This window comes from Aquila chrysaetos, chromosome 21 (assembly GCF_900496995.4).
Source record: "Aquila chrysaetos chrysaetos chromosome 21, bAquChr1.4, whole genome shotgun sequence".
NCBI classification, from domain to species: Eukaryota; Metazoa; Chordata; class Aves; order Accipitriformes; family Accipitridae; genus Aquila; species Aquila chrysaetos.
In genome coordinates this window covers 19,758,111-19,767,674 of record NC_044024.1, presented here as the reverse complement: position 1 = coordinate 19,767,674, position 9,564 = coordinate 19,758,111, and the positions used below count along the sequence as shown (strand labels likewise).

Below are 9,564 nucleotides of genomic sequence, written 5' to 3'. Positions count from 1 at the left end.
TTTTGCCCTTGAAACACATTCTTCGGATTCTTAAAGGTGCGTGCGTGCGTGTGTGTGTGTGTGTGTGTGTGTGTGTGTAGGAGGGGGAAGGGGGATGGGAGCATCTCAAACATGCACATCAGAAATTTTCTGGTTTGGGGTAATTTGTTTCAACTCAAAAAACTTATGAACTGAGATATGTCTCAAGTGAAAGGCTGATTATTTAAGTCTTTAATGGACAAGTTTTACAGTGAGGGGAAGTAAAGCACACTAAAATCTCTACCTCCTTCAGTCTGAGAAGAGATCCTACAAAGCATTCCCCCCTGCCCCCAGTCTTGTCCTAAACAGCCTTTGCTATTCTTTTTAAGTTAATTGCAGCAGGGAAGTAGCATTTGCTAGAATGGAGCGTGATTTCAAAAGTACAGAAATTACCATATGTGGAATAGTGGGTAAGGTAGTAGGGTTCCATGTGGTCGATGTGCTTGTTTTTGCTTGCCAGTTTGTTCCTCCAGTAAGTTTTTTCTCTGTAGGCTGGGTCCACTGCATATCTGATCTAAAATGAAACTGTGATATTAGTTTTTGCAGAGAGTCAACAGCTAGAGTAACAACATCATAATGGAAAACCAAAAAGTGCCTTAATACACATACACTGCTGAAATCTATGGGTGGAAGAAACACTCAGGATTTCAGTAACTACTTATATATCTCTGTTCCAGTAAGTAGAAAGTCTGGGTGCTCTGTTTTGTGTTAAAAGTAAACTATCATTAGTGCACTGTACAGCATAACGATTAACTGGAGTTTTATGTAACTGCAAGATCTTTTAATGTGCTTCATAAAAATACTTAAATAAAAAATACAGCAACTGCAAAACTAACTACAGTCATGGTCACTGACCACAAACTCACTGTTTCAATGCTGTTCTTGGTACCAGATTACTTTCAAGAGTTGAGACTCTTGCCATGTTAAAGCTTGTAAACTGTGCCAAAGACTACCAAATAGTCATGTCAGAATATTATAAGTACATATATGCACTTACTTTTTGGATGGAGTTCCTCCAAAGCCAAGGTCTGGGGGGAAGAGAAACAGACAAATCCTTAAGAATTTTTAATTTTGGGGAGGTGGGGGAGAAAAGCTTATTTTGTTTTCAATAAGAAATGAGAAGGTTAAATTTAAAAGCTTCACACTTACTTCCCACTAGATTAGCAAGCGAAGAATCGAGGTCATTTGCCAAAATTTTTCCGCTTTGCTGGTGGGCTAAAGTGGCTCTTTGACTTTGTGGTGGTACTGTGGGTTGCAATACATCATCTAGAAAGTTAAAAGCTAAACAAAGAACATAAAAGCAACTGTTAACAAAACAGTTACATTGCATTTAATAAAAGACATCCATAAGCCAGGGCAGTATTTTCTTTATAGAACATTAAGGAGTTTGAGTACTTATATATGGAGGTTCAACGTGCTGGAAGTGTTTAAGGCTTGGACAGAAGCATAGTTTAACCTCTTATTTTTTTTTATGGAATACTATATTGTAGCTACTGATCTAGTAGAATCTTTAATTTTACTTCAGCAGTAACTGATAGTATTTTTAAATTAAGATGAATCTTCCCTAAAACTGAAGAAGAAAGAAGGTTGTTAAATATAGTTTCAAAGCATTCTTGTGATACAATGTAGCAGTAATGTCATGGTGCTGCTCCTATGGTGAATGCATGCAAGAGTTCTTTAGCTACATGTTCATAAGGACTCTGAATATATAGCAAAACAGCACTAACCAAGAGAAAGATGGTAACTCAGCTATCCTTCAAGCAACACATACACACAACTAGTTTTGCATTTTTATAAGTAAACACCTCTCAGTGAAGTTAGAAGGAACTCATTAGCATGTATCAAGGGAAAACACTGAAGTCATAAGCACTGAAAACAGATTAATATAAGCTTACCCGTTAAGAGATATCCAGTGGGTCACGTTGAAAGTTCATTCCCCCAAAAAGAGAGGAAACCGTTATTACACAGTATATAAGATCAGTCAAAGCTAATTTTAAAGTAAATAACTATAATTGAACTGATTGCCTGTTATCTTATCAGCCCTATAATCGGCTTGCAAATGTATTAAGTTATTAAATTTTAAAAGGCAATAGCAATTATGCTAAATTGTTAAGCAACTGTTGCCTGTAGGGTGTAAATTAGTCATAAGCTAGTTTTTACCACTTGTAGTCCTGTACTCTGGTGCTGTAGATTTTCCCCCAAAAACAGCATCAAAGTCCACATTAATTGTTGAAGAGGTGGTACTTGGAGGACCTGAATGAAGAGGAAAACCTGAAAAAAAAGTTTACAGTAATCAAATACACCTGTGGAATAATACCACTCATTACAGTGAAACCAGAAGTTTAAAAAAAAAAAATCAAATTACCATCAACAGTCAGAGGATGATACACAGAAGCATATGTAGGTTTATGACCACTAAAGTCATCTTCGTAAAAAGAGAGAAGAAAATAAGATCAGTTTAAAAGAGAAAAGGAAGAGGGGACCCCAAAATTAAGTCTGCCATTAAAAATTAAGAACTTTTAGTAATAAAAAAGGATTTTTTTTTTATTTAACAAATTTGAAAAGCTCAAGTAACTCCTGCATTCCCCATTACAAAAGAGAAAGGAGGTTGCAGTTTGAACGAAATCAGCAAAAATTCCAGCAACATTGCAAGACTTAGGATGTCTAGGCTGGGCAAGCTGAACAAAATAATGAGTTATTTCAACTGTAGAAATAAAACTTTAAGGAAACATATCATTTACTACATCTGGAATTAATGCACCATTTTCACTTTTTAATAAAAAGTGAAGATTGGTCCAAACCACAAAAAGATTACATGGCCCAGTTTATTAGCATTATTATCTCCAGTTGCAAAGAAATTACATGGGGGTTTTTTTGTTTGTTTTTTTACCACTAAACAGTTCCACCGTTTGTTTGGAGGAAAAAGTAGAATTGATGAAAGGGGTGGTAGATTTTACAGCTTCTTCAACTGGCTTCATGTCAAAGATGTCCAGATGAGGTGGAGAACCAACACAACCATTTGAGGACGAGAAAGGACCTTTCAGATGCAGAAGTGAAGGAAAGAATACAGAGTACAAATAATGGAAAAGAAAAAACAGACTGAAATGACTGAATATGAGAATCTCTAGACAAAGTAAAACTGTAAATACTCCACCTAGTGATCAGCCCATTAAAGATACAAATTCTTAGTTTCAGATAAAAATCCTAACAGCTCTCTTTGTTTAGGGAAAATAATTCTAGTATTGCCATTGGGTGGGAGGGGGGAGAATGACAGAACATTTATCAATTAAAAAAGTTAGATACTACATTTTTAGCTTCATGAATCTACCGTTTAAATAGCACATAAGGGTATCAATTCCACCTATTAAAATACCAACACTTACAATGGTGTTAACATTGCCTTATTTCAGCATTTAAGACATTTGACATCTATCCTGATTATTCTTTGGAGGGATGGGTGAAGGTACAGAGAATGCTGTGCCCAAGAAACTGGGAACTACAGGTTTGTTATAAGAACTTTGAAGTCACCAACACCTTTTAAATGAAAAGTATATTTAATATCACTTAATGGAATGGAAATACTTGTCCAGCATATCTTTTGAGTTACATTTGCTTAGTTTATATTTCCCAAGCATTTTTAAACTTTGATTTTTAGTGACATTTCTTCTACCTGTCCCCTTTATTGAATAGGTTCTTCATTCCGTCTACTGCACTTTGACACTACTGCTATGCGTTAAAAAAAAGTAACTTTTCTGTAACAGTTTGCCAGAGCTTTCAGATGACTTATTTTATATTCTGTCAAGGATAGAAATGTTTGGATGCAAAGTAATTAAGGTTTAAGATGTAGATTCAGTTAAGCATGAATCTGTATTTTATTCTTGTATTCTAAGAATTCATCCACCATTTAGACAGTCAAGTCATTGTATCAGCTCACCTCCCCAAGCACTGCTTGCAGATGTTGATATAGCTGGAGTGCTCTGCACAGTTGGAACAAATGCAGGCTGAAGATCAAAAAGATCACTAGAAAGGTTGGGCATGCTGAATAAGAAAAGAGAGAGAGAGAGAAACATGAAGATTTATAATAGGCATTATATTCTTCTGTTATATGAACACTCATACCAATCTCACTTTCTCTTGTTCACTAGCAGCCCATCAATAATAGTGGTAAAAAACAAAACTAGTAATTAAGCACTTCTTATTGACTGATACCAAAATTCCTGTGAATACACCAGGAAAGCATCAGCAACAGGTTATTCTTGAAAAGTACTTCAGAATTAACTAGGATCAGTGCTTTGCAGTTGATTGTGGAGCTACAGGCCAATAGAATAATTTGTGCTTGCTTCAGAAAGCAAAGTATCTCTCACCTATTTGTTGTCGGTGCTGGTACTGCAAAGAGGTCAACAGCTACAGTGGTATTCACACTTTTTCCTGATAAGGTGCTTGGGGATGCTGATGTGGAAGTGGAATTTGGTACTACAGAAATCTCTCTTAATCGCTGTTCCTGAAAAATGAGGTATACAGTTTGCATTTTATTAGTATTTTAGTAATTTATTAACCATTCAGTCCCGAAGACCTTTTCCAAGAAGAAATTTGAATTATGGTCTTAAATAAAACAGTTATTCTTCTGTAAAGTCCTGAAAACAGACGATTGAAATTAGACATAAGAGTATTTGTTTTAGCAAAGCCTTTAAAAATCAAGGTGGGTCTTAAGGTTTTAAATAATATTTTTTTTAAACTATCTATAACTGCCTAGAAGTAAAACACTTCTAGTCAAGCTACACATTCTAGGCTCCCTTCGTAGTCACTCAGAGAAACATGACGATGGACCTTTGTTCAGAAAGGCCCATCTCTCTCTATTGTTAGGATCACTTCATAGTTCAATTCAGATGTTCAGAAGTGAGACCAACAATGTGCATCCTAGTAACATCCATGTTGTGTTGCTCTTAAACTAGCAAAATAAAAATCTAGTTTACATTGTTAATTTCAGGTTTACATGCCTTGTTACTTCTAGATATGCCCACTGCATTTATACAGCACAGGTCAATGCACAGGTGTGTGTTTTACACTGCTTAAATTCCTCAAGTAAAACATTGAGTGAGCTTGCAAGCTTCCCTGCCCCCCAAATGAAAATTTGTATCAACCAATGTAAGTATTCTGTTACAGCAGCTACAAGTCCTATTACAGTAGAAGCAGGACAGTGAAGAGGGGAGACATCTGATGCAACTCCTGAAAACAAAAAAAACCAACCCCAACCAAAAAAAACCCAATATCACAACGCTTGCTGAGATTCAAGTGAAGCAGCCTGGCAGCAAGCAGCAAGGCACAGTAAGAGTGCAGTTTAATAGCAAAAAACCTGCTTCACATTGATTTGAAATATATGCCTTACACCAAGTCAGGAAAAGTGGAGAATCTTCAACAGACCCCTATAACTCCAGAGATGAAACAACTCTGAATGACTGTCAAAGTTTACTTTCACACTCCAAATAGTTTTAAGGCTCTCATAATGTGGCCTCCAGATGACATGAGCAGAGTTGCTTCATCATTTAGGTGTGTCTAGAGATGTTACACCAACACAAGAAAAATTCCTAACTGCCCCACTTGCATATGCCTGGGACATGACAGAACTACAGATTTAGCTTTCAGCAAGAGAAGCATCTTGCCTCGTTTGAGATTTTATACTGTGTATGTTCTCAGGAAAGCATTATAAATGGATTAAAAGAACCTGAAGGACCAGGATTCAGACCTGAAGAGAGGGATGTTACTAAGAGGACTACTCAACAAGTACCAATGAGCAAAGGAAAGAGCATTAAGGAACCAAGACAGAACACACTGATTTTCTTTCAAATGTGTTATTACTCGAAGTCCATAACTTATACCTAAATACGTATGATTTCAAACAGTTTTTCAAACTAAATTATAGACTTACAAATAAGAGCAGTTAAACATGGGCAGAACTATAGCGTATATTCTCATTATGAGCAGCATGACTGAAGAATCACACTAAAGCCATATTCCATACATCATGGGGAAAAATAATTCCCTCCTACCAATAATCAGTCTTAAAATAGCAATGCTGTATGTTCAGCTGCTGAGATGTAAGCTAACTGTTGTATAATCATTTTGTGAATTTGAGATAAATAATGTCTTGTAAGGAAGGAAATAAATTATTTATATCAGCTGTCTACTGTTCAAATCATACTTCTGGTAGAAGGGTCAACCACATATTGGCAGCCACCACACCTGCATCCTACAGAATCATGCCTTGGCCTCTCAAGATTAGCGTTCCCCCACCATACGCTATTTTAAGCCAAATCTTGGTTTTCACCTGTGTCCATTTAAAAAAAAAATATCTCAGAACACAAACTTGTAAAAATAAAGTACCTTAAGTGCCTGCAGTCTAGCTTGCTCCTCCTCCAATGCCTGCTGCTTCTCTTTCTCATCCATCCTGCTAAATGACATTCCTGTATTGGCAAGTGTGGAAACAGCACTGGATAGGGCACTAGCTCTAAAACCAGAAATAATTAAAAACAGTTTTATTAAGAAAAACAGTCAGGTATACATCACTTAACAGTTTAATCATCAAATGCCTTATCTAGTTGTGTGTCATTCCCCTTCCACTCCAGTCTTTTCTTCCCTTACTCTCTGGTACAGAAAAGCAGACATCCCAATAATAAGGGAGTTTGGTGAAAAAGTGGCATGAATACACAGGATTACTCCCTCAATTTTCAGCAGGCAGAAACTAGAAAGTGCAAAACATATCAGTTGTCTTTTTTCATTAAGGTCATATATACCAGACTGGAATTCTATTCCATTCAAGTAGCAGAGGCACAGAAAGCTTGTTTGTATGTATTATACATACAACAGTAAACAAAGTACAGAAGTAATTCCCTACATGGTATCCTTTTTAGCAGAATACTGTGGTAGTGAACCCTCAGACATTTGAAAAAGAAAAAAAAAAAATCTGAGGAGCAAGACAGCAACTCAGGAACGTAGCTTACACTAACACATTTATCAATATTTACCAGGTTTCTGTGGGAGAATGCCTATGCCAAAAGAGATCTCTCACTCTTCAGTCAAAAGTACTCTTCATACATATTGATACTGTACTTGACAAAGAATAACACAATCCCTGTCAGCACAAAGCATCTAAACTAATTTGGCTGTTCTGAGAAGGGACTGAAGAACTTTTATAAGCAGGTTATGATAAATTCACAGTCTGAGAGGTAGATAATTGACAATAAAGATAAATACTTTCCTATCTTGGGTAAAAAGTGCCTCAAAACCCAAATACCTTAGAAGTCTTATAAGCAAAGGACTTCAAATGAGTAAAAGCTAAAAAGAGTAACATACAAGGTCTCAGCTCAGTGGTTTATTACAGCATAATAAGAAGAGACACAGGCAGACATAACTAGATTTCAAATGTGACTAAGCTATCAGGCTACTACTACTCACTAGATGCTTCATTTATACTTCTAGGAAGATATATTTGGAAGTTAATAAAATTCAAGGAGAACACCAAATGACTAAATCCTGAAAATTCTTACTATACATATCCTAAGTATAGGCATCGTTGTAATTCATTGAGTGCTCACCTGCTGGCAGCGGAGACTTCTTTTGTTTTCTTTCCCTCCACAGAAGCCAAATGCTGTTCCAGTGCTTCAAGCAAGCTGCTGGGTGCCTAAAGTTGAAGTATTTATAAAACAGTGCTTCTAGACAACACACCATTGTTTAGTACACAGATTAGTTTCCTCATCCACTAACAACAAACAAAAACCCACACATCAATAACTGTTTTGGGTTTTGTTGCCATCCTGCACACTTCAATTCTACCTACCCAGTTGTGGTTCTTTAAAAGGATTGGCACCACAGAGACATGAAGTAAGGTTTCCCCCAGAGTAGGTCTGCTTCTGTGTATGCAAGTTGCATTCTTGTTTTTGGCAACACTATTTGCTATGTTAAGATTAATCCAATAATCACAACTGATTAAGCAGTACTCCCTTAAACTCGCAGAAGTACCAAAATGAAGCCTTTGCATTTTTGATCCCCTTTCCCCCTGCAACAGCAAAAAGCCAATCACTTTCCATTCAAATATTTACAGTCAAAGGCTTGCATTAGAAATACTTGACTTCAGCAGAATGTTAGGTTTGATAAAAAAAGCAATCAATTTCAATCTGATTCCAACAATACTATTGCAGACTGAGTGGGTATTCAACATGACTACACAATAAACCAACTCAACTACTCCAAAGCCTTTGGTAGCCTAAAACACTAGAAAACAGCAACATCACTTCAAATAAAGTCGTTTTCTGGTAGATTCCCCTCCCAGGAAAAGTGTTACCCATGAAAAGTTTCTAAGCATTAAGCTGTTTTTTAAAGCAATTAAGAAAATTCCAGAAAACAGGCTTCTTGCCACTTAAATCCATCAGGAAGGCACTAGACACCTCAGCCAAGACTTGACTAGACACCTAAATGAATTTTAGGTGACCAATACTCATAAGCTTACCAAGACTTTTGAGAGCACAACCATGACATTATTCAGTACCCGATACAAAGATTTTAACTGATAGGTAACAAAAGAGCAAGTTTAAAATATACAGACTAAGGCACACCAGAGCTGCTTTGGTTCCTACAGAAAACAAGAAAGAAGTGCCAATCATAACCTGCCTTCTTTCTGCCATATACTTGTATCCACTACAGAAATATTTATTCCATACCAAAGGAAACAGCTTCAAAGCTCTGAATAAATGTGAACTCACCTTGATTACACAGTCTTAGTAAGAAGTAAGATTTCTCCAAATCACCCTATAAAAACAACCTCCAGCAAGCAAAATTATTAGGCTGGCACTTTCAGAAGAGTTCAATGCCTTGCTATTTTAGCCACATTGCTCCCTTGGCTTTTAACTACGCAGTCCATACTCCATAAAATCAGTGAAATAAACCCTACTGCAGATTCAGATGAACGGAATAGACCTCCAAATTTTTCATCTACTTGCCAGCTCAGTCCTCCTCATCTGGCAGAGTTTCAGAGACATTAAGCCTTTCTTAACACTTGCCAACTTTCTGTAGGTAGAACAGATATGATAGGCATTGTTCAGAAGAAAAAACAAACTTGCCCTTGCTAGCCCTTCTGTACCAAAAGCTAGACTAAAGTATTTCCTGGAAAGAGGAAAAATATTAATCACACAAGGTTTTGGCAAGTTCCCCTCTGAAATACTGAGCACAATTCTAGCTCCCACATTCAATGAAGGCCAAGTCAAGCTACAAGAGATGCAAAGAAAAGCAATTAGAATAATCCTATAAAACTGCTTGGCTTAAAGTTAAGGCCTGAGTTGATACTTCTTTCTATAAAGAGAGCTAGGTAAGCTAAGACAGTGGAGTTAACTCAACAACTGGCCATGAATAAATTCAGTGTTCAAACTTGACAGCTAAACCCAAAGGGGGAACATTTTGAAATACCTTTCCAGGAAGGTATCAGGGACAAAAAAAACAAACCAAAAACCCCCATACTTCTACCTTTCAGGAGGAACAATAGTTCACAAAAGGCAT

General features: G+C 36.7%; 1 protein-coding gene across 9 annotated transcripts in view; it reads right to left on the bottom strand.

The window, feature by feature from the left end:
• LOC115333791 (phosphatidylinositol-binding clathrin assembly protein-like) overlaps nucleotides 1-9,564 on the bottom strand; it is a 34,290-nt gene that overhangs the window by 7,374 nt on the left and 17,352 nt on the right. For 5 of the 9 annotated variants that reach the window (XM_041119141.1, XM_029997230.2, XM_029997234.2 and 2 more), the window contains 10 exons: nucleotides 7,611-7,696; nucleotides 6,400-6,523; nucleotides 4,383-4,519; nucleotides 3,953-4,056; nucleotides 2,909-3,055; nucleotides 2,384-2,443; nucleotides 2,179-2,289; nucleotides 1,168-1,284; nucleotides 1,016-1,046; nucleotides 412-532 (listed from right to left, as the gene is read on the bottom strand). In XM_041119141.1, coding sequence (XP_040975075.1) covers nucleotides 412-532; nucleotides 1,016-1,046; nucleotides 1,168-1,284; nucleotides 2,179-2,289; nucleotides 2,384-2,443; nucleotides 2,909-3,055; nucleotides 3,953-4,056; nucleotides 4,383-4,519; nucleotides 6,400-6,523; nucleotides 7,611-7,696 — 1,038 coding nt within the window. Of the gene's footprint in view, nucleotides 1-411; nucleotides 533-1,011; nucleotides 1,047-1,167; nucleotides 1,285-2,178; nucleotides 2,290-2,383; nucleotides 2,444-2,908; nucleotides 3,056-3,952; nucleotides 4,057-4,382; nucleotides 4,520-6,399; nucleotides 6,524-7,610; nucleotides 7,697-9,564 lie in introns of those variants that run through there. The other 4 variants (XM_041119145.1, XM_041119146.1, XM_029997237.2 and 1 more) reach the window with 3 other exon arrangements.